The sequence below is a fragment of the Dendropsophus ebraccatus genome, chromosome 15 (assembly GCF_027789765.1).
Source record: "Dendropsophus ebraccatus isolate aDenEbr1 chromosome 15, aDenEbr1.pat, whole genome shotgun sequence".
NCBI lineage: Eukaryota > Metazoa > Chordata > Amphibia > Anura > Hylidae > Dendropsophus > Dendropsophus ebraccatus.
This window is the reverse complement of record NC_091468.1, coordinates 51770603-51796121: the sequence shown is the minus strand read 5'-3', so window position 1 is coordinate 51796121 and position 25519 is coordinate 51770603. Positions and strand designations below refer to the sequence as shown.

General features: G+C 41.0%; 1 protein-coding gene across 3 annotated transcripts in view; it reads right to left on the bottom strand.

Moving 5' to 3' along the window:
• The window catches only part of MACROD2 (mono-ADP ribosylhydrolase 2), a 1633627-nt gene that overhangs the window by 1567594 nt on the left and 40514 nt on the right, over positions 1 to 25519 (bottom strand). For all 3 annotated transcript variants that reach the window (XM_069954330.1, XM_069954328.1, XM_069954329.1), the window contains exon 3: positions 15454 to 15546. In XM_069954330.1, the coding sequence (XP_069810431.1) occupies positions 15454 to 15546 (93 nt within the window). The remainder of the gene's footprint in view (positions 1 to 15453; positions 15547 to 25519) is intronic.

The following is a 25519-nucleotide window of genomic DNA, read 5'->3' as shown; positions in this document are numbered from 1 at the left end:
ATAGGCATCCAATATCAGCCTTCCAGCAAATAAACCAGATTATTCTTGCAAATTATACTTTCATTTGAAAGTGGCATAATGAAAGGAGACAGGAAACTGGGGGATAGAGGAGAAGGGACTTTGGAAAAGTCGCCAAATTCATTTCACAACAGAAGCTTTCATTTTTTTTTTATTATTTTTCCACACCTTCATTTTCAGATAAGGAAAATAGCCTCATTTTCCACAGAAGTAATAAAACTCCAACCTGTGATCCCGTAAGTGCCATTTTCATGAGCGAGAAGCGTATCATAAAGAGGGAAAATTATAGACTTGGGAATGTATAAACTGCAATAAGGTGAAAGGCAATTCCACACCATTACTGATAGCCGCCAAATCTTATATATGCTAAAATGGGTTTAGAGGTCGAATGACTTTATTACAAGTCGTCCATTTCTGCTGTCCGAGGAGCGGAAATCCTTTAGTGGCAGCAGCTCCCATCAGGCTGAACTATGCAACGGTTACAAAAAAAATAAAAAATATATAATATATTATTTAGAAAAATTATATATATTATAATAATATATATATATATATATATATATATATATATATATATATATATATATAATCTCCCCATTTGGCGGTTGGTTCTCAGGCCTTAACTATTTAAACTTTTAAATTGCCTTGACAAAAAAAAAACAAAAAAAAAAAAACACATGTTACAGTGTTGAGATACAAAGATCTATGTGTCCCAAAATCCAAGCGTCTGACTTACCCGCTTGGCTTTGTCAGATTGCCACATTGCTTCAGCCTCCAGGCGCTGAAGGGGTTAAACAAGCTATTTAATTTTAGACACTTATTATTCAAAATTCATAACGTTTCCATTAAACCTGATGTACAGTCTTTTCTTGTCACTATTACAAAAGTAATAGAATTCACCCCGGGATCATGCACAATGTGTTATGCATAGATAAAAGCGGTATCAGAAATGCCTTTGAAACTGGGATATAATGCTTTATCCTGTCCTGAATTACAGCATACATCCAGGATTTCCATTCAAGACATTCATTTGAAGATTAGGATTAATAATAATGTAAATAGTACATGGTACACTCTCTAATATGGAGATAGAACTCCCTTAGGATTAGAATAATTTCCCTGTGCAACTTTCCAAGCGATTAAAACCTTGTCACGGTAACGTTAGTCTGGATAGAGATGTTTGACTAATTTATTGAGAATCATTCCGTTGATTTACCCCTTTTACGCCTTTTTCAGCAGAAAATTAGTTGGCAAATAAAAGTTCGGCAAACACAAGAGAAGTCATGCCATTTAACTCACAGGACTGACTTAATACAGACGTCATTAGGAAAGCCCAACCTACGACAAGGGCGTTCTAGATGACAATACTGTATGGTATTCAGCAGACTGGGAGGCGCGTTAATCCAAGCTGTCTGTGTCCTTTGCAATGAATTATTGAGAAATGAGAGTCTTTCTTAAAGTGATATTGTCATCCCCCGAAGAGTATGTGCACAATGCGGAACGCACGTGGAGACTTCAAGTGGCCAATCCATCAGCTGGGTCAGCTTCAGAGATCCCAGAGCCCGCCAGGGGTCCCGCAGGCGGTCCCGCTACTTACTGCATGCATGGGGAGAGGTAAGTTAGTACTTGTTATCAATTTCCCCCCTGATGGATTTTATAATCAGTCAGACTTCTCCTTTAATATATACCTTTGTAAAACTTTCCTGTGTCTTCACCAAAATTGCTTCACTTCCATCAGTGAACACCTAGGTGGGGCTTCACAACAGTTGGGCTATATATATTTTTTTTTAAGAGGGTAGAGGTGTCGACTGTGCAGCATCTAAGCTTGTGGTTGGTGCGGAGGAACACTGCCAATAGATCTCAGTACACACTGCCCATACAAATCTGTTGCCTGGGTCCCTGCCTGCTATGCCCCAAAAAGTACTTTGATGAACACTCGCTCGTTGGCTGATTGGATATTTGTACAGCCAATACAATTATTGCTATTGGCTGCTCATCGTGTAAACAGGGGAATACATACACAGCCATGGGAAGTGGTGGATGCATTATGGATTTTAAAGGGTAAATTCACATTAGACCAATCTACTGCAAATTTGATGTATGGAAATGCCACAGATTCAGTGTAGAGCTTCACCTTCCGCATTGACATTAGCTTAATTTAACTGAATTTAGCCTTAACCCCCCATGTTTCCAAGGTCTTTGATATTTTCGTCCAATGTTATATGTTGAGCTATAAATGTGTCGTACATTAGATAGGCTATATCTCTTGCCTTCAGCCTATGCCATAAGCTTTAAGACATCTGCACACATCTGTTATCCTTATACTTCACAGCAGTGGTACATTAGATCATAAGTATAGCATTGTGTGTTTAACAGCGGTCATTTCAGAAGAAAAGGATGTTCACAAAGAGATGGAAATGTCGGCAGTTTAAACAGATGACACCAATCAAAAAGTAAAGAAAAAAAAATAGTTTAGTGCTCACACACATCCAGTTATGCAGGACCTATTAAGTTAGAGCAGGTTCCACATGTGCGTGCCACAAACACCTTCCCTATAGAACTGAAAGGCTCTCAGAAAACCAACTGCGGACTCTCCTCAATGAAATGTGACATCCATGCTTGAGGTGCGGATCATGCTGGCACAGCCACCCTCTATAACAGAGCCGAGTGTGGTGCTGGGAGGAGCGTGGGATTATTAACTTCTTACAGTCTCTCTGATCCCCAGCAGGAAGCCCTTCCAGCCCTAGCATTTTCCCAGCCTGCTCTATTTATCCAAGTCAATCCCCATATCTAAGCTGCTCCGACAATTCTAATGAAGGGAGATTTTTCAGGAAATTATACTTTGCATTCTCATTTCAGCCCCCCTCTGAGGTCTACACATTTTATAATTCTTAAATGCCAGGTTTATTAGCTGTTGCCTCATTACCTGCTGTCAATATTAATCATTCACAGTGTTCTAATATTTTTTGGTTCTCATTTTTCAAGGACTTTTTTTTCCACTTTTTACAGAGTGGTATTTGTTATTTGTAGGAAAGAGCTATGGGAGTGTCTGCAAATATTTGTATTGTACGTGTATTCGAGTGCTGTGTGTATATAGTGAGTGCTTAAATACATGAAATGGATTCATAACATGCCCCGCCGCAGCCACTGATTGGCTGAGTGGGACTTCCAAAAGCCGGGAGCCCTCGAATAATGTATGTACCTGGCTGCGGGGGGTTAAGGGGGCTGCCTTTTAGATACTCGCAGCAGGATGACTATTCCACTGTGAGTATGTAATTGTATTGAAAGTGACAGTGAAGGGATCCGCAGCGGATTTCACTGTGAACTGGCAGCGTGAAATCCGCTGCTGATCAGTTACTTGGGAACCCACCCTTAAAGGGGATTCCAGGACATTTGAATAAACTAGCTATGCTTTGACTTTTGTGGGTGTTTTGTGTGCTACACACACTTAATTTTTTTTATTTCCAGTGTTTGTGTTCTCTGGTTTTGTCACATGACGGGTTGGCTTTTGATCAATTTCCTGTGATGTCACATTTACTACCCATTTCCTGTTTCTTCCAGTAAGCATGTCGTCACACCAGATAAGTCATCAAGTGGGTGGTAGCAAGCATCCCATTGCCATATGCTAGGTGGAATTTTACATGGACTTAAGTCCTACAGAAGGCAGAAATAACATCAAGCCCAGCGGATTTTGCAGCAGTAAGGACAGCATGGTGGAGGAGACAATCACTACTTTGTAGGTAGAACATAGCTAGGAATAAATCCCACCAAGTACCATCAACCATAATCAAAGCGATTTTTTGACGATCAACGTTTAACAATAAATGAACTCAAACGACCGCTATGGCTAACAACCTTAAATTGTTCACCCAATTACACGGAACTAAGATCGTTACTTATGATTGTTATTGCGTTCGTCCTATCGTCGCCACTGCGTTCGCCACTACTGTGAACCACGTCTTATTACATGCGAACGATGAAAATAGGTCCAAATTCTATTAAACGACCAACAATTTAAATGGTAGTCTGCTATAACACTAAACGATTATCGTTCAAATCTGAACAATTTTTCGAACGATAATTGTTCCGTATAATACCACCCTAAGAGGATGGCAAAAAAAAAAAAAAATTAAATTACATGCCATCAATGCATTTTGTTTAGTTACAACTGTAAATTGTTTACAGTTCTAACAGTGGCCATAAAAAAAAATATATAATTTATCAATGTAAAACTCCCAGAATGAACTCTCCAATGTAACAGAATCCTCTTTAAAGACTGTGCATTTTTTTTACTTCATACTTACAATTCTGTAATCTGGGTTTTCATCATTTTCTCTCTTGACAACTTTTCGAACTAATTATTGGCCTTCATCCGCCATACGAGTATCTACCAAAACCTCTCTATGCCCCCCTTCAGCAGTTTAGACTTTGAAGGGAAAAGCAAATGAGAGATCTTCCTCCCTGCATACCATTACACATTTACATCAGTTTCTTAAAAAATGCATTTATTATAGACAAGCAGGCCTGTACAATCCGGTATTATTGGACACGCTTCTGAATTAATTTCCACCTCGAAAGCTACAAGATGAAAATCCTAACTGTGTGATAAATTAAGCTGCCAAACGAAATGGATTAGCGATCAGTGAAATTGCCTGATAGGCTGTCAGATCCGGTTCAGATTAGAATTCATCCTCTCCCCACCTGTTCATTAAGAGCCAAGTTCATGGCAACGCCGGTGACTGATTGCACGTTAACAAGCTGTTTATATGGGGAGGTGCTGCTAGCCCAGTCAACATGTCTACACTCACACATTAATTTAGGACCAACTTGCACATAATGTATTCCATTCACATCCCCAATATGTAAAATAAATACCTCTGCCCTGAAGTTTAATTTTAAGAACGACAGAGAGATGAGACACCATGCAAAATTAAAATTTAACAAAGCGAGTCAGATAGATCTCCCTGGTCATGGAAACTTATGAAGAACGGAAAGTGCATGAAATGGAATGAATGTATCAGCGGAAAGAGCAGTATTGATGTGAACAGGTGGATAATCAAACAGGTAGTCGGAAAGATTTTACTTACAGGCTGATATGGTGAAACACATCCTATTCCGTCACAAACAATACAGCAAATAAATAGGGTATAGCAAATAAAATATCAAATATAAAGATGGTTAGCTTTTAATATCAGTTACACTATGTCCTCCTGTGACCTGCATGCTGCGCCTACATTAGGATAACATAATACACGGGGGAGACCCATGTTTTATGCGCCACTCTTATGTATGACTCTCCTGTTGACAGCATCTCCTGTCCTATAACATGATGATGGCAGATCAGACAACATTTTCCCCATGACAAGTCCCTTTAGGTCCACCACTCTGTGTCTCTGGTTTTGGTAAAGGAGGAGGAAGCTTAAGGACAACTCCGGCGGGACCCCCCCCAACAAAAAAAAAAAAAACACAGACACCATACTCACCATCCCTCCGGTGACGATCGCCACTCCATTCGGCCGCCGGCCGCCTCACCGTCACCTGCGTCCGCCGTCCAGCGATGTCTCCTTCTTCCGGGTCCATGAGAGAGAAAAGGCTGCCAGCGCGCTTGCGCACCGGCAGCCTTTTCATTGGCTTGAGCGCATCACATGGCTTCCAGCAAGCTCAGCCAATCAGGGATGAGCAAGCTGGAAGCCATGTGATGCGCTCCAGCCAATGAAAAGGCTGCTGGTGCGCATGTGCACCAGCAGCCTTTTCTCTCCCATTCACTCTCAATGAAGACGCCGAGGAGGAAGAAGACCCGGACCGCCCCCAGCTCTGACATCACCCGACACCAGAGAAGAGGACCGTGACGACCGTAATAGGTAATGTATATATTCTTTTACTTCCGGGGTGGGGGGTCGGGGGTCGGAAAGTGGGGGAAGGGGGCCAGACCGGGTATTAAACCACATTACAAAGTTATATAACTTTGTAATGTGTGTTAAATAAGCCAAAAAAAATTTTCGCCGGAGTTGTCCTTTAAACCAGACAAATCTGTGATATGTGGATTATTCTTCTGAAAACAATAGGATTAGGAAATAAAATCAAACACATTAAACCCTTTTCGTTAAGGACATCTGTTGGTGGAGAGTCGGGAATCCCTCTCCAAACTTATAGCCCACGATACTTTCCACAGTGATGTACCTACCACATCTTCTCCCTCACCACTGCCCACACCCATACCTGGGCTTTATGTTCTGTCAATGACCTTAAGGGTATATTCACACGGGCGGGCTCGCAGCGAGATTCTCGCTGCGAGCCCGGCAGGTCCTGGAAGTTCCCATACACTACATACTTGCTGCAGTCTAAACGACCGCAGCGAGTATGTAATTATACCGCCCTTAACCCCTTCTGCTCCCCCGCTGTAAGCATACATTACCTGTCCTTGCTGCACGGGTCCGGCGTCCTGCTCTCCTGTCCGGCCAATCAGTGTGTTGCCCAGCCGCAGCCACTGATTGGCCGGGCAGGAGAGCAGGACGCCGGACCCGTGCAGCAAGGACAGGTAAAGTATGCTTACAGCGGGGGAGCCGGCCAGGAGCAGAAGGGGTTAAGGGCGGTATAATTACATACTCGCCGCGGTCGTTTAGACCGCAGCAAGTATGTAGTGTATGGGAACTGCCAGGACCTGCCGGGCTCGCAGCGAGAATCTTGCTGCGAGCCCGCCAGTGTGAATATACCCTAAAACAGTATGCATAATCTTAACCTCCCAGTTTCCTCTCCAGGACTCCTCTCATGCTGCACAAATTTTCTGTAATATGATACCCCACAGGATCCACAGTGCAATTTCGGGGCATATACAGACACTCTATGATGACTAGACCATGCAGCTTTATGTGCACTGTTCTATCTTTTATGAAAGATGGCTGGGCCATTGTACAGAACCAGCACTTTTTCCCTTATTTTCTCATAAATTGTAATTGATTGTGAGCAGAGAGTTAAGAATAATATTTTGGCACCATATAAAGTTTATTATTAGATTATGTCTACATAATAGTACTGCTCCACTGTTCTGTAATACTTCCTCTACTGACTGCCAAAAAGTTGTAATCAAGCTAAAATAACTTCCTATTCCTCAAAACAGAACAAGGTTTTGCAGAATACATTATATCCAGGCCGTCCTGATAACAGTGGCTTTATTGACTTATTAAACTAACTAATATGCCAAGTGTTTGTGAGGTTTCCCCCACAGATTTCAGTATGCTTAAGGCCATGTCACAATTGCGGAGGAGCAGGATTTTGTAATTCTTGTAAAACAGCACAAATCCAGCAAGCAAAACCATATTATAAACAGAATCTACGTTGAAGAGAGTTCGGGCCCTATTCCATGGAACGATTATTGTTCATAAACTCGCTTTAACGACCGCTTGTTAATGATAATCGCTTTGTGGAATTGTAAACGAGCATACGACAAAGGCGAAAATCGTTATATTGTCGTTCAAAATTGTTTTTCAGCATGTCGAATAAAAATCATTGGTCTTTGAAAAGATAATTCGCTAATCGCTTCGTAAAATTAGAAAATCTTTTAGTCGTTCGTAAAAAGGTTTAAAAAAAAAGTAGGTGTGTTGTATGGTCATGATCACCCCGGCAAACGTTTAAAACGACCATGTAACGACCGCAAAATAATCGTTACACTACATATATCCTTCACATTATGCGTTATCGTTCACTAAAAAAAAAAAATAATCGTTTAGTGATTGTTAACGAGCGGTCGTTAACAGCGAGTTTATGAACGATAATCGTTCTGTGGAATAGGGCCTTTAGGTATACCAATATTTTAGCTCCAGCTCTGAAAGCTGATCACCTTATTCCTAGGACCATAGAGTAGGTAGCCAAACTCCCAATTTTTTATTTCCCTTGTTTTGTTTATTTTTACACTGTCCAAATAAATAAATTGCTCATGTATAATAATTAGTAATGGTAAATACAAAGTGATAAAATAGTAAATGGTGGCTGAAGCTCAGCTCCCACTTAAGTGAGGCCATTAATGTACAGTATAATACCCAGAAAACCACCTTTTGAAATGTTACACTTATTTGCAGTAACTTAACTTTTTTAGACATGTCCAAAGTTACTAGTCACACTGGGACTTACCATGAATCGAAGATACAGCGGGGGGGATGCGCAGCAGAGCCCATGTCTCCCCTGCTGTCAATCTAGTCTGATGCTACTGCTTAAAAGGGTTACCCGATGCTACAAAAACATGGCCACTTTTCCCCCTCCGTTGTCTCCAGATTGGGTGGGGTTTCAAACTCCGTTCCATTGAAGTAAATGGAGCTTAATTGCAAACCGCACCTGAACTGGAGACAAGAGAGGGGGAAAAGCGGCCATGTTTTTCTAGCGCTGGATAACGCCTTTAATTCCAGTTTACAAAGCAAGAGACTCTGCTGTTCGGCCGGCTGAGGAGTGGAGTGCACTGTCAGGCACTTTCTTGGAGCTGTATCTTGGGATAGCAGTGGTTCTCCATAGTGAGAACCAATGGGGTCAATAATTTTTGACATGTCTGATGACACATCACATGGAGTGCTAGTTTGTTACGCTAAAGGGGTCCGACGTAAATAAATCTTTGCACAAGTGCTTGTTTTGCAAATTTTATTTGCATCTGGCACTGCTTGCACCACAGAGTGGGATGGGGGTTCGGTCGTAGGAAGAGGGGCGTGACCTCTGTGCACCACATTTATATTATTGGCGTAAAAAGAAGAGGATAAAATCTATGCCAGCTCTAAACTGGCGTACATTACACTACGTGCGCACAGACAGGCTCCGGTGAGCCCAGGATTTATATAGAGGCATTGTGCCTCTACATAAATCCTGCCAGCACACCTTTGGTGATGGGTGGGGGAGGATTTTTACCATAGTCTCAGGAGATGCCAGTCTTCATAAGCTCAACCCTATAAAGTATATCACCAATGATATGTAGAGCCAGATGTGGTACAGTTCCACCGACTCCAATTCAACAGCAGTGAACCTTCCTCTCCAGATCAGGATGCAGAATAGGCTCATGGAAATCAATGATGGAGCATAACATTCATTTCTAGTATATGGAGTGACACTATCACCTTCCAAGAAAAGGCAGCTATCTGGCATCACGTGGCGGCTTCAGGGCCTGTTGCTAAGCAGTAACTCAAAAGACATGCAGGCTGCCGCTTAGCGAACAATTATTCATTAGTGAACGTAAGGAACATCTATTGAATAATTACTACGAGAACTCATTTTGCTGGAGATATGTTTTCATGTCAGAATCTTACAATCTCCTCAATAACCACTTACCATTTCCCCAATCAGGAGACAAGACTCGGTAATTTCTATTTAATATCGCATGTGTTCTTGAACAAAACTTCTAATAAAAATAGAGATGCTTAGTTCTCGTGTATTTCTTGATATAATGATATAAGAGCATACTCAGCTGAAGTGTTGAACTGAATCCCTGCATATTAAGGAGGGAGGTACAAGATATTGCTGGAGTGCTGTACGCAATGAAAAATCTGGTGACAAACAGACTGATTAACTGCATTATGGTAATAGAGAGCAGGTGTACACGTTATCAGACAATAACACCGCAATACAATGATTATGCCGCCTAATCGCTCATACAACCAAATGGGACAAATGCACTTTTCTGGAGACATCTGGAGGATACACCAGAACTTTGGAGAAGTAGCAAAGAACTAACTAAATTGCATTTGTATAGGATGTTTATTGTGTTGCAGAGCCCTGTGAGGTTACGGTTCAAACAGCTGTCAGCTGGATGGCTTAATATTTTTTTGCCATGTTCTTCGCACTATGAGACTTGTCTTTTTTATTTAATAACATGCATTTTGTCTGAGTATTGTAAATGTAACTGTTGCAGTGTTTCAGAGTGCCACAGATTTCAATAGAAAGCATTGTAATGTGCGGCACATAATGTGAGGAAATGGAACAAAGTGGATGAGAAGGAGACAATGCAATATGGAGATTAAATAAGAAGGGTGAGAAGAAGTTGAAGATGATGTAGGATTAAAGAGTGAAAATTAAATTGTGGGGGAAGGAACATAGTGCATGATAGATTGCATATGTTAGTTACCTGTACAGAGAGGGACATAGCTCTCCATACATAATGAGTGGTCAGCGGTGTACAAGTCTTCCGTACTGCTCACTGACATTTGACCCATACAAGAACCCAATATGTACGCGCACCCAAAAAGTTAGTATATTGTTAGCTATGATGCAGCTGACTGGTAATTGGTTTATAGTTACACACAAATCCTTCTCCATTGGGGGGCAACAGACTACTATTTACACAAACCACAATGTCGGATTTTACACCTGGAAATACGGACCCTAATCTTAGCGAGTTTATCCAGTATCGCTTGTAGAAAAAAAAAAATATTCTTTACTATACCTACAAAACTATAAAGCTCTGTCATCTAATAACACAGAAAAAGTACCAAGCCTCCAACTTCTACACCATTTCTAAATGGGTTAGGCTGCGTTCATATGAGCATTTAACCATCAGACACCATTTCATCAACCTTTTCAGTTTTGAAGTAAGCAAAACGAAAACTGGCGGATCCGTTAAAATCTCCATATATTTCAATGATATATTAGTGTGCTCCGTTTGACCTAATTGTGCTCTGTTTGCATGCAATCCGTTCAAGTTCCTTTTTTTTTTTTTGAACGGAAAGAGCAGTTCCGTTTCTTTTTATATAGTTTTTTTTATTATAGTCAATGAGGACGGATCTAAATGGAAGGTATCTTCGTTCACATCCATTTGCAACTTTTTTCATCAGTTATTCCCCAGAGCATGCGCAGAAGCAAGAAACCAACGAAGAAAAATAAACGATGGACAAAAGTCAGTTTTTTAAAGACAAAATACAAACGGACCATTAAAAAAAAATAAATAAATAACATTTTGCAATCAGTTTGCATCAGTCTGCTCATCAGTTTATGCTCATCCGTTTAATTAATATGGATGGACCCGTTAGCAAAAATGAAGACGCTAGTGTGGACCCAGACTTAAATAGAAATTGTCCAGGAATAGATCCCTAAGGTACTCAATTTACTAACCATTTCAATAGGAGACACTTATTGTTTGTGTATGTTCTTTTACACATGGGGGCTGGGTTCACACAACGTTGAAATTGAGTGGATGGCCGCCATATAACAGTAAATAACGGCCATTATTTCAATACAACAGCCGTTGTTTTAAAATAACAGCAAATATTTGCCATTAAATGGCAGCCATCCACTCAATTTCAACATTGTGTTAACAGATCCTTTATGTGTTATTAATCCACTCCTGGTTTTGTTTGCAATATGAGGACCACAATACTGACTGAAATATACGTAGTGTGAACCCAGCCTTAAAAACAGAACCGTGTAAAGCTAGGGACTTTGTGCAGTAACAGCATGAGAAACTATATCAAATGCTTTCCAAAGATATATTATACATACAGTACTGCAAACCAGCTGTCCAGCTTTAGGCTTACAATTCAATAAAAAAAACTGTACATTTGTTTGACAAGATCTCATATTCATATAGTAATGATGGTGACAATATAATATGAAGCATAATCTCTAATTAGGCTTTCAAGATGCTTTTCAAGTAACCAGCTTAGAGTAATAATGCTTTGTCAATTAATCTATTTTTTAATACATAGCATTCACTGTCATCAGTACATTAATCCCTGTAATAAGGGAATCCTTACACATCAAAGATAATGGATTTGCTACAACTAAACTAAGTTCTCTAGGAACACAGGGATGTAATCAGCACAGGAGCTATATTTCTTTTTTGCTCCCAGGAGGTAGACAAAGACCAGTAAGGAACAATTGAAGAATCAGCAGTGGTATGGCAGGGATTTCAGGGAAGTAGTTTTTCCTTTTATAAAAAAATAAAAATAAAATCATAATATTTTTCATACTTATCACTACTGACTGCTTCTCCATTTGAAATTTCTGAGCAAACTGCCAGGCATCTGACTTTCTCCAAGTGATGAAACAGTAAGAAATAGATGCCAGAGTTATGAGGGTTTGCAGACCCTTAAAACTCTGGTTGGCATCTTTATTACTGGTTCATCAGCTTGAGAACATCAGCTGGCTGACAATTTGCTCAGGCAATCAGAGCTAAACAGGCTTTGAGTCATCTGACGTCATAATAAAGGCTGGCCTAGCTAAGGGGGGCAGAAAGTAGAAAGATATAGAAGGGGGACAGAAAAGTGATTGAAACACATCACAAAAGGTGTATAACTTCGGAATGTGTTTTGATTGTCAGAAAAAAAAAAATTGCCGGAATTGTCCTTTAATATAACCCCTATTTTCTCATGTTCATTTCATCACAAAGATGAAATCTGGTTTAGCATTTTATAGACAGCTGATGGCTTCCATTTTAAGAACACAATACAAGTACTGTTTTATTCCTTTTTAAAGGCTGCTACTTTTTTACCATATATTCCTTTTACTATAAGCAAAAATTGCATTAGCTACTTTTTAGATTGCAGAAAATATTGCAAAATCATGCTCAATAACATAGTTGATACTTAGATGTCAAACATTCTTGGATGAATGTCAAGATTTTTAAACCAATTATTTAATTTCCTTTATCAGCCTCTTAAAGTGACACTGTCACCCCCTTGTTGCATTCTGACTTCTCTACACAGGTGTAATGGGTAAATTCAGCAGTTTTCATACCTTATTTTACATAATACGTCATGGTGCTTGTCCAAGTAAAAAGACAAGCAATAAGTAAGTGGCTATGTTTGCAGGTACAATTCCTCAATTAACACGTCCCCCAGTGATAAGAAAAGCCTGCATGATATTTTTATGCTATATTCCCAGCAATTCAGTCCTGAAGTGGAGGTCCTTAAGACCGCACTGTATCATGTTTACACAGTCTATTCACCTAGCAGGATCACAGGATCATTCTGTATAAAGCACAGCCCTTAAGACTTTGGCTTTAAGACAAAATTGTTCTTGAAGTAAATTAAAAATGTCGGAATCATTCACATGCCAAGACTAACAAGTGATATTTCTAGCTCCAGGAGAACCCCTTTAAGTTTGTGACGCATGACTATCAAATTAGCCTTGGCATTAAACTTGTCTGTCACATGCTCTGTTTGCTTGTGTCTAATAAGCAGGGTAAACTACTTGGCAGAGTACGTGGCATTTCCTGCAGCTGAGCTATGTGTACAGCTGGCAGTCTGTGTAGTATGAACAGCTGCCATATTGGGTCGCAGACCATACGATTTGATTAAAAAAAATGCAAACCAGTTGTTGGGGGAAGTGGTAAACACCATTCCATTCAGGTCTTCTATAAAAAGTTTCCCTGTAATATAAGAAATACTTTTGGCATGTTACAGAGACATGTGAAAAGTTCTGATCAACTGGGGTCTGGATGTTCAGACTCCCAACCGTTATAAAAAAAAAACAAAAACAAAAAAAAACAGAAAAAAAATTGCACAGCTGAGCACTTCTCTCCCTGACTGGCTGCAAGAGATGGGTCCCATAGACTTACTATGAGGGCGAAATCCAGCAATAAGATGCAGATTGCTGCAAGCCATGGAGAGAACTGCCTAGGCGGTCCTGATCTATTAATTGGTCAACACCCAGATCTCTACCTACCAAAACATTTGACATCTCTCAGTGATGTCAACAAGCAAAAGACTCCCACAACATCCAAGTTTGTACAACTCTTAAAATTTTCGATTTGATATCAGAGTACAAGGAACATAATGTTTCAACCATAAACTTCTTTGTCAAGCACTAAATACCTTTCTGGTTATAATGTTGCATTTGCTGTACTGGGATGTCTGATGTCTGCATACTGACATTTTAGGTTGCTGATTTAGTGTGCAACCATCACTACATTGGTCTACTTGATCCAGAACCTACAGTGCTGCTGGAGTGTTTGACAGGTCACTGAGGCGTACCAAATCTTTTCTCGAATGGCGGGGACCCTTTATGTTAAGGCCCTATTACACAGAGCAATTATCGGCCATATTCTGTCGATACTCGTTCCATGTAATAGAAGGCAACAATCAGCAAACATGAACAATGACGGCTGATCGTTGCTGTTTGTCTTTCAACATGTTGAAAGACAAATGACTGGGATAGCAGCGATCTGCTGCCATCCCTCCATGTAATAGGAGCAGCGGCAGCAGACCGCCGCTATCCTCTATGGGCTGCCCGGATGATCTAGCCATCACCCAGGCAGCCCCCCCGCAGTCCCCCTTGCACTCACCCTCTTGCTTCCACCGCATGTAATAGCGCAGCAAGCGGGGAACAAGGAGCAATTGAGCGCTCACAGTGTAATAAGGGCTTTAGTTAGTGTTGTTTGTAAAAATTTATGACAAGTCTAGGGAGCCCTACTCTTTTTTTTTCAAACACAGAGCAGGGAGAGGATGCGCTGCAGCATGGTCTTCTCCCCGCTTATTCTCCCGATTGTTCAGAAGAGGGAAGACTAAGGCTGGAAACAAAGCTGCTTCTGTGACTGAAAACAATGCTGATATGATAACATAGTACTAGAGATTAGCGCAAGCATGCTAGAGTCTGATCATTTGAATACCAGTGGCTGAAGAAGTTGGATGCAGCCCTAGGGAGTCCGTGAAAACATGGATACAGACGTAGGCTGTAAATTTTATCTACTTTAGATATAGGAAGATGCATCCCTCTACACTAAGTTTATGAAAGTCTGATACATTGCTACAAACTATAACCCCTAAGTAATTGAACCCCTCATTTTCCTCACATATTTTCAACTCTACAGTATTCAGCCCGGGGTTAACTCCCAAAGGTAAAAAGAGACTTTGCCCAATTGATCCTCAGCAAAAAAATACGATCTTTCTCATAGACCCTGAAAATTGAAGCACCAGTTTTAACTGTTTGGAAAGTATATGCAAACCTACATGAAGAACACCTTCACTTTACAGAAATAAAGAAATGAATGTAGTGAATGCCTTTTTGGAGTCTGCATAATATAAGCACTTTATGGAATTGAACCTATAAAACCATTAAGTTACTTTTTTTTCCCCTTGGAATAAGATTTGTGTAATAACTGAAGTATGTATCGTACAGAGCAAAACTATGCATCATTAAACTCAAAGGACAAAGTACACCATTACAGGCAAAACCACAAACGCTCTAAAAGAAGTTTGAAGCTGACCAAAAAAGAAAGAAAAAAAAAAAAGCATTAAAAAGAAAGCAAATAAATCCCATAATTAAAGAAAATGTTTTAAATGCAGACTTTATACTGGTGGGAAAAAAAAATGTTTTCAAAGATAATTTTAAGGTTTGAAGCTGGGATAATAGCAATGCAAATAAATATAACAACTCTTGGAGACATACAAAAACGTCCATTTTATTTGCAGCCAAAGTAAAAAGGGTAAGATATAAATAATGGGCAAAAAAATAGCAATGGTGACTTACCTGCATTTACAATGGCGTCAACCTCCAGCTGGGTGATGTCTCCCTTGTAAAGCGACACTTTGTCACACAAGCTGCTAATTTCTCGATGCTCATCTGCAAAAAGAGACAAATCATGAGCCATACCGTAACTAAAAACAAGGGATATCATTTTAAATAGTGTTCCGATCTGGTGCAGGAGAGAAGCTACAGGCTCATCAGTTCTGGTGCAAATCTTAATCATAAACTGTTTATCCATAAGCCAGCAGGTTTAAATACAGTAGCTCTCTCTCTCTCTCTATATATATATATATATATATATATATATATATTGTAGTGTAGCTTTTAACAATGCAACTATCACATAATGGTTCGACACTACTTCTACACAGTAAGGGCTATTGCAGTTCAGTAAAAAAAGAAGCTAATCTTGTGCACCACTTGTCCCTTTCTGTAGGCCAAAGTAGACCAATAAAACAAAAATCACTGAGCTCAGGGAGATCAGCTGAAAAAAAAATCCAATAAAGTATTCACTCAAGAGTTTACATTGATACATTGCTCCCTATAAATATAAAGTGTCACTGTCATTTAATTTTTTTTTCTCCAGAAATCAATAGTACAGGCGATTTTAACACCTTCAAGACCAAGCCTATTTGCACCTAAAAGACCAGGCTCATTTTTCAAAATCTGACCTGTCTCACTTTATGCGCTTACAGCTCAGTGATGCTTTAACGTATGCTAGCGATTCTGAGACTGTTTTTTCGTCACATATGGCACTTTATATTAGTGGCAAAATTTGGTCACTACTTTGTGTGTTTTTTGTGAAAAACATCAAAATATCATGAAAAATTTAAAAGAAAGTCGTATCACATAAATTAGTTACTAAGTCACATTACCAATATGTCCTCTTTATTCTGGCTTCATTTCATAAACATATTTTACTTTTTTAGGGTAAAATTGCTTTTTTTGGATGAAGTACTGGGTACAGGCCAACCCGGTGGAGGACTGTGCGTCTGCACGAATGTTTCGCTGTTTCCACTTGGAATAGACTTACTTTTTTAGGGTGTTATGGGGCTTAGAAATGTATCAGCAAATTACCACATTTTCGTGAAAATTTCCAAAACTGATTTTTTTTTAGGGACCAGTTCTTTTTTTAAGTTGATTTAGGAGGTTTGTATACTGGAAATCCCCATTAATGACCCCATTTTGGAAACAACAAACCTTAAAGAATTAATCTTGGGAGTATAATGAGCATTTTAACCCTACAGGGGCTGGAGGAAAGTATTCACCATTAGGCCGTAGAAAAATGAAAAATTTAAATTTTCCAATAATATATACGTTTAGATTTAAGTTTCTCATTTTCAAAAGGAACATGAGAGAAAAAGCACCCCAAAATTTGTAACGCAGGTTCTCATAAGTACTACGGTACCCCATATGTGGGCATAAACCACTGTATGGGCACACAGCGGCGCTCAGAAGGAAGGGAGCGCCAATTAGCTTTTCCATTGCAGATTTTGCTGAAGAAGTTTCCGAGCGCCAGATGCGTTTGCAGAGCCCCTGTAGTGTCAGAGAGAAAAATTTTGGAAAGTACACCCCTCAAAGAATTCATCTTGGGGTAGGATGAGCATTTTGACCCTACAGGTGTTAGAGGAAAGTATTCAAAATTAGACAGTAAAAATGAAAAAGTCAAATTTTTCCAATAATATGTTCCTTTACTTTGAAATTTCTCAATTTCACGAGGAAAAAAAGAGAAAAAAAAAAGTACCTCAAAATTTGTAATGCAGGTTCTCCTGAGTAAAAAGGTACCTCATATGTGGGCGTAAATCACTGTATGGGCACACAGGAGGGCTTAGAAGGAAAGGAGCGGCAATTAGCTTTTTCAATGCAGATTTTGCTGAAGAAGTTTCTGAGCGCCAGGTGCGTTTGCAGAGCCCCTATAGTGCCAGCGGAGTAAAATCTCGCCATAAGTCACTCCATTTTGGAAAGTGCACCCCTCAAAGAATTCATCTTGGGGTGTGGTGACCATTTTGACAGAGGAAAGTATTCAAAAGTAGACAGTAAAAATGAAAAACTCGAATTTTTCCAATAATATGTTCCTTTAGTTTGAAATTTCTCAATTTCACGAGGAACAGGAGAGAAAATTCACCCCAAAATCTGTAACGCAGGTTCTCCTGAGTAAAACGGTACCGCATATGTGGGTATAAACCACTGTATGGGCACACAGCAGGGCTCAGAAGGGAAGGAGCGCCAATTTGCTGGAGCAAAACCGCAGCTAGTAATAATTAGAATAGCGCAGTTACTAAAAAAAAAAAAAAAAAAATTAGATTGCAGGTAATGTGGGGTGGTCACGGACAATCTGGGGTGGTTCACGGGCAACGTGGGGTGGTTCACGGGCAATCTGGGGTGGTTACGGATAAACTGAAGTGCTAATAGGTAATCTGAGGTGGGTACCTGTAATCTGGAGTGGTTACGGGCAATCTGGAGGGGGTCACTGGCAATTTGGGGTGGTTAGAGGTGACGTGCGGTGGTCAGACGCAACCTGCGGTGGTTGCGTGCAATCTGGGGGGGTTACATGTAATCTGGCATGATTACGGGCAACCTGGGGTGGTTATGCGCAACCTGCGGTTGTTACAGGCAACCTGGAGGGGTTACAGACAATCTAGAATTGTTACGGATAGACTGAAGTGCTTATAGGTAATCTGGGGTGGGTACAGGTAATTTGGGGTGGTTACAGGCAATCTGGGGTGATTACGGACAATCTGGAGTGGGTCACTCGCAACGTGCGGTGGTTACGGGCAACGTGCGGTGGTTACAGGCAACAAGCAAATTGGTCTCGGGCAGATTGGTCTCTGTCACTTTAAATTTTTAGAGCTGGCTGGTTGTGGAGCGCATGCGCACTTCATAACCAGCCAGGACACCGAAGAGGAAGGAGCTCCAGGATCAGGTAATGTATAAGGGGTATGGAGGGTGACTGGGGGCACATCACTTTTTATCCCCTGTCACCTATCATTTATGGTGACAGGGGCTAAAAAGTGCCTGGAGCACATGGTACAAGCGATCAGCGGTATATAGTACATACCACTGATCGCTTGTACCAGTCCCCCACAGGGGGGTCCACGATCACTGCCCCATGCTCTCAGCTACCTCTAGTGGCGGAAAGCATGGGTGTTTCATTCATTTTTACAACAAGATCACTGAACAGATATACTCTGTTCACAGTGATGGCGGCGGCCATCTTGGATCTGATGGCCGCCGCGGGGAGGGGGGTTAGTGATCGGGGCACTAGGGGGGCTGATCTGGGGTCTGATTTTACTTATTTCATCTCCCCCCCACCGTGGATTCACGGTGGGGGGAGATGAAATACAGTGGCGGCACCGGCCCATTAGTGACCGCCGTTTCGGCAGTCACTAAGGGGTTAATGGGGGTCAGCTGCCGGATCGCAGCTGATTCTCATTGTCTCCGGTGCTGTACACAGAAGAGAGCGGGATCGCTTTCTCTGCAGCGATCCCGCTCTCATCACAAACCCCCGTCAAAGCAGGGACGTATATATACATTCCTACTGCACGGGGTATGTGTAATAGGAACGTATATATACAGATTGCTGACGTGAAGGGGTTAAGAAACTTTGTAATTGGGTTTATTTACAGCTACATCACCGGGCTATCTCCTCTTAAGTCAGCACTGACCTGTCTGACCTCTGAATAGAGGCTTTCACACAGCTCCTACTGTGTAATCCTTTGTTCTCTGCTGACGACTAATCTCCCCCCTCCTCCCCTCTCCATAGGTTACACAGGGCTCTTCTGATGTAAGAGTCGAGATTTCCCGATAATGAGCAGTGAATGAGAGAGAGGGGGGCTGGGGAAAGTCTTTTTGAATGCAGATAATGACATATTTGCCTAATAAACCCAATTACAAAGTTTCTTAAAATCACCAGTCCGTGGAGCATTTGTGAGTCTCAAATTACGGGAACAGCCAGGTATCCCTCCAGGGCAGAAAAACCTGTTGCCAAGGGGTGTCTTCCAGTAGGGAGATTACCAAACCACCCTGGTACATAGCCCCTTAAGTCTCACTCAGTAGTGAGTATTGGAATATAAATACCAGGGTGGCTCCTTTTGCATCAAAATCTAACTCTGTTGTGAGTGTTGAGACATGACAAGGGATTACCAAAGCCAGCTATCTGTGGGCGGATGCCTGGCTTTGGTAAACCCTTGTCATGTCGCAACACTTGCAACAGAGTTCAACTTTGGCTCAAAAAGGAGCCACCCTGGTATATCCCCATTTATGTTCCAATACTCACAACTGAGTGAGACTTACGGGGCTACGTATCATGTTGGTTTGGTGATCTCCCCACTGGGGGAACCTCTTGGCAACAGGCGTCCTTCCCTGGAGGGATATTTGACTATTCCCCTGTTTTGAGACTCGGAACTGAGGCTCCACGGCCCCCTTTTTTTTCTTGTTCAATAATATTGAAAACTTTTTGGGTATATTCACACGAACGGTCTTGCAGCGAGATTCTCGCTGCAAGCCCGGCAGATCCTGTCAGTTCCCACAAACTATATACTCGCTGCGGTCTGCATGACTGCAGAGAATATGTAATTCTACCACCCTTCACCCCTTCTGCTCCCGCCCGGCTCCCCCGCTGTAAGCATACATTACCTCTCCTCGCTGCACGGGTCCTGCGTCCTGCTCGTCCGCCCGGGCAATCAGTGTGTTGCCTAGCCGCAGCCACTGATTGGCCAGACGGGAGAGCAGGACGCCGGACCCGTGCAGCGAGGACAGGTAATGTATGCTTACAGCGGGGGAGCCGGGCGGGAGCAGAAGGGGTAAAGGGCGGCAGAATTACATACTCGCTGCGGTCGTTCAGACCGCAACGAGTATATAGTTTGTGGGAACTGCCAGGACCTGCCGGACTCGCAGCGAGATTCTCGCTGCGAGACCGTTCGTGTGAATATACCCTTTAAGTAATATAAAGATATTACAAACTTAGAAAATATGTGATAAAATATTCACGTTATGGGGTATAACATAAAAAGAAACATGTCCCAATTTTAAGACTAGAAACAGAAACTCAAAAAAGAGAACTAGTCATCCGGCAAAGTCCATAGTTTACCACTTGCGTCGATTCTACTCAATCTAATGTGGAAAGATGAAGCAGTTCTATCACTAGAGGCAACAGAAAAGTCTCAGAACTGCTTACAGGTACGCCCCCCTTTTTTGCATATTTAAATTTGTAGGGGGCAATTTATCAATGGAGACTCTTGAGTATTTCATTTGATTTTTTTTCACAGATCTCCTTGAGCTCAGTGATTGCTGTGATAGATATTAGATAGATATTCCAGTACTTTTCAGCTGCTGTATGCCCTGCATAAAGTGGTGTATTTTTTCCAGTCTGACACTCTCTGCTGCCACCCCTGTCTGGGTCAGGAACTGTTCAGAGTAGTAGAAAATCCCCATAGAAAACCTCTCCTGCTCTGGACAGTTGCTGACATGGACAGAGATGGCAGCAGAGAGCACTGTGTCAGACTGGAAAGAATACACCACTTTCTGCAGTGCATACAGCAGCTAAGTAGTACTGGAAGACATCAGTTTTTTAAATGAAAGTAAATTTACAAATACGTATAGCTTTCTAAAACCAATTCAATATCTCCAGAGTGCCCCTTTTAAAGGATACAGATGTAGATATGTATGACCTTTAAAAGTAAAGATCAAATATTACAATTTAGACCTAAAGATTAAAGGGCCATTTACACAGGACAATAATCATGCAAAAAATTATTACATTTATGCGCTAATCTTCTGGAGTAAACTCTGCAACGATCAAACAACGGACGAAAATTTATTAGTTTGTCGTTTGACCTCAAAATATTTGTTTATCGTTGAAGTCTTTCAGCGTAAACATTCATCGCTCACAGTATATAGATATGAACGCAATTACGATCATTTGCAGTATACTGTATATACTAACGCAATTACAATCACATTAATGACTTTTCATAGCGATTTGAAAAAAATTCAAAATCAACTGGTCCCAGATATTTGTCATTTACTTCTATTAAAAAAAACAAAACTCCAGTCTTCCAGTACTTATCAGCTGCTGTATGTGTTGCAGGAAGTGGTGTATTCATTCTAGTCTGACATTCCATGTCAGGAACTGTCCAGAGCAGTAGCTAACCTCTCCTGCTCCCCAGACTGGAGAGAATACTATTTCCTGCAGGACATACAGCAGCACTAAGCACTTGTAGACTTAAGATTTTGTAAATAGCACTAAATCTCTGGCACCAGTTGATTTGAAAGATTTTTTCTTTTATTCATGAACTATCCCTTTAAGCAATTAATCTGTAGGACCCCAACATTGCAGGTGATCCAGGTATCACCGTGCTCTTTTTGAAGTACGACTAAAAGTCTTAGGGCCACATGTATCATCCGGCGAACGGATGATTTTCGGCGGAAAGTGCCGATTTGCGTATTTTTTTATTCGCAAATCGGCACTTTCCGCCGAGTACGCCAGGGGGGCGGAAAGGGGGCGTGTAGTGGGCGGAACGGAGGGCGCGGACTCCGAGTCCGCACGATTTACCATCCGTTCCGCCCAAATGTACGCCGAAAACCTACTCCAGTCCTCAGCTGGCGTAGATTTTCGGCGGTGCGCACGGGATTTATGTAGAGGCAGTCCGCCTCTACATAAATCTCCGTAGCGCCGGAGCAGAAATCAATAGTACAGGCGATTTTAAGAAACTTTGTAATTGGGTTTATTAGGCAAATATACCATTATCTGCATTCAAAAAGCCTTTCCCCAGCCCCCTCCCTCCCTCTCATCCACTGCTCATTATCAGCAAATCTCGACTCTTTTACATCAGTCTGGTCCTGTGTAAACTAAGGAGAGGGGAGGGGGAAGGAGGGAGATTACAGCAGAGAACAAAGGATTACACAGGGGAGCTGCATGAAAGCCAGTATTCAGAGGTCAGAGAGGTCAGTGCTGACTTCAGAAGAGATAGTCCGGAGATGTAGCTGTAAATTAACTCTTTGTTGTCCTGTTTCGGTGCTTCATCTCCCTCTATCCCTTCCCTCTCCATGAAGGCAGGGGGGGGGAGCTTCAAACTGCTTTTTCATGATAAAAATGCATTTTTCGGCTAATAAACCCAATTACAAAGTTTCTTAAAATCGCCTGTACTATTGATTCCTGCAAAAAAAATAAATAAATAAAATAAAATGTAAACGACAGTGACACTTTAGGTCTGCTTCTCCAGACCTTCCTTACATTTAGCGGTAGGTCAGCATTTAAAGGTTTACAATGTATATCATAAGCATAAGATTAAACGTGACTATTACTAAAAGAAGGCTAAACCCCAGCTAGCAAGACCTTGTCTTCCTGTCAGAGCAATGTGATACAATATTCCTTACATTTAACTCTGCTAACCCTAAAGCCTTTATCTTCTTTACAAAACATCCCTCTGGGAAAAGACTGACAGGCAATTTCAGCTACCACAAAAAAAAAAAAAAAAAAAAAGAAAAGAAAGAAATTCAATCGTTCTTAAAACCAGAGGGACAAAGCCCGGACAGGCCTGAGCTGTCACTATCTTGAGGCAGCAGCTGTGTCTAGATTTCCATGTAATACCCTGCAGAGATTTATGGTGTGAGAGGTATATCTAGCCTTATGAATAAACCTGCCAATCCACTTCATGAGAAGGAGATGCCGGACATTACAAATCATAGACTGGGGCTGGGGGCTGACGGATTGTCTGGGAGTAATGCCTGTAATCCTGTCACAGCGGAGGGGCACATGTGAATGGAAGCCTATGGCTTCTACCACAGAGAAACTGAAAGGGCGGTACTGCCCTGTTGTGTATTAGAAGGGAACACATGAAATCTGTAAATTTAAGAAACAATGGAGAAGGAGCACTGGGGGTATTGTCCTCAGAGACAAGTTGCAGTGAAATGGATCAACTCTTTCCATGCAGATAAAAGGGGCGGTATCAAAAATGTGGTATTAAAACAAGTACTTAAGACTCTTATGGGGTTAAAATGTAACCATTACATATTATTTTAGTCCTAATGATATGCTTATGAACTGATATATACACATTTTCTACTTACAGACTGTATACAATCCTTGTATTCTTCATCTAGACGTGCCCTTATGTAAACCCATTACTAATGATTAGCCGCCTTAAATCCTGCGCCCCATATAAATGTCAATTACTGCTTTATATGTGTATAGCTTAAATACCCTCAACTGCTATTAACACGCTTTATTATTGAGCCCGACTGGAACATTACACTTGTTACAATCCATCATAACTTGTAAAGCCTCAGCACTATAAGCCGTGCGAGGACTAGTTTGATGCAGTATAGCGCCACCAAGTGGCAAAACGAAAGACATTGACAGGTGATCTTATGTCAGTCTGTGTAATGCTGTAATAAGCTCAGCTTCACTCCTGACAGATGGGATATACAGCTCTTAGGCTCCCCATGTTCTCTACATGACTGTAGAAGCTTGCTACTTATATAGTTTATTTCAGTAAATAATTAGTAAATGACTGTTTACATGTCAGAGTTATATATTAGCAGAACCAAATGATTAAGAACCCAAAATACAATAAGCCTTGGGTACAATAAAAAAAAAAAAAAAAAAAAAAAAAAAAAAAATCAGGATCAGTGAATCATACATTGATCAGCCATAACATTAAAGCCACTGATGTTCATTATCTTGTGACATGTCGTCTATCATTGGGAGGGATATATCAGGCAACAGGTGAAGAGTCCATTTTTTAAATTGATGCGTTGGCAACAGGAAAAATGTAGGGATTAGGAAGACTCTGAAAAGGACCAAATAATGATGATGTTTAGATGACTGGAGACAACTACCTAACGGCAGGTATTATGGTGGTGTTAATGGGGTGCCCCGCAGCAACACTTCCGGGTCTCGTTGACAGACGCCGGCCTCCTACACCAACGTCATGTACCCAGATGATCAACTTACTATAAGATCTGCTACTAATATTAGATATTGGCTTTCTATTCTTTTTCCTTCCTGAGAAATGTTTCTAGGCATTACAATGTAACATAGGATTTTATACAGTGAGATGAAGCACGTCACAGAGACGCTGTATAAATGCTGCCTCTATAATACAGCACATAAGTGATACAAAAGCCACAAGTTTTCACCAGTATTATTCCTGTTTTGCTTTACTGGCTATACTTCAGCTGTCCCCAAGAGGGCGCTCAAGCCAAGAAAAAAAAAAAAGGATTCCGTTCAAATAAACTTAATAAAAAAAGAATCCAGTATATGAAAATAATAATTATATTGTTAATCCTTATTATTATTACTCACCATTTCATGGTTATAACTATGAAAAGAAGCAAAATGGACACCGTATATAACAGCAGAGAACCCTGACAGGCAAAGAAAACCTTGGCTCTATCATATGATGTTGCCCCATAAAATAAAACATTTTAGTCAGAGCAGAATTTTCAGGGCTCGGTTGCCCTGTCTGTAACTATATAGCTCAGGCTCTGTTCACATTTACACAGGTAATGCCAATTCTGTTTTATAGGGGCATCCAAAAGTTATGTCCTAGCCACAGATTATAGGACAAGCTGGTTAGTGGATGTCCCAGTGTTCTCATAAATGGAGGAAAACTAGTTTAGGACAGCTAGCATTCCATCTATACTCTATAGGCTTGGAAACATTGCTGAGCACTAATTGGTAAATATACAATGCACGCCATTACTTTGGAGGACTAGCGGTAGTCAGACCCTCCCCAATCAGTCTGTTATCCCCTATACAGTTATTTGGGAATAAACTTTAGAGTTGGGGAACAGCCCTTTGATGGGAGGAACAGCAACACATGCAGAATCACTGACAAAATTATGTTGTATTGTGGAGGAGACGGCACTTCTGTGATGGTGGTGTTAGTGGCGGGATGGCGTTCCAGACATAGTAATTAAGGAAATCTCGGCACTCACCTAGTGATGGACACCATAACAAAATCCTGAAGGATAATGTAAGTCAGTAAGGGCTGAGGGATATCGTTGGTATCTGCCATATCACAGAACAGAGCTTTGTACCTTCTGTGAACAGAAGCTTATAGAG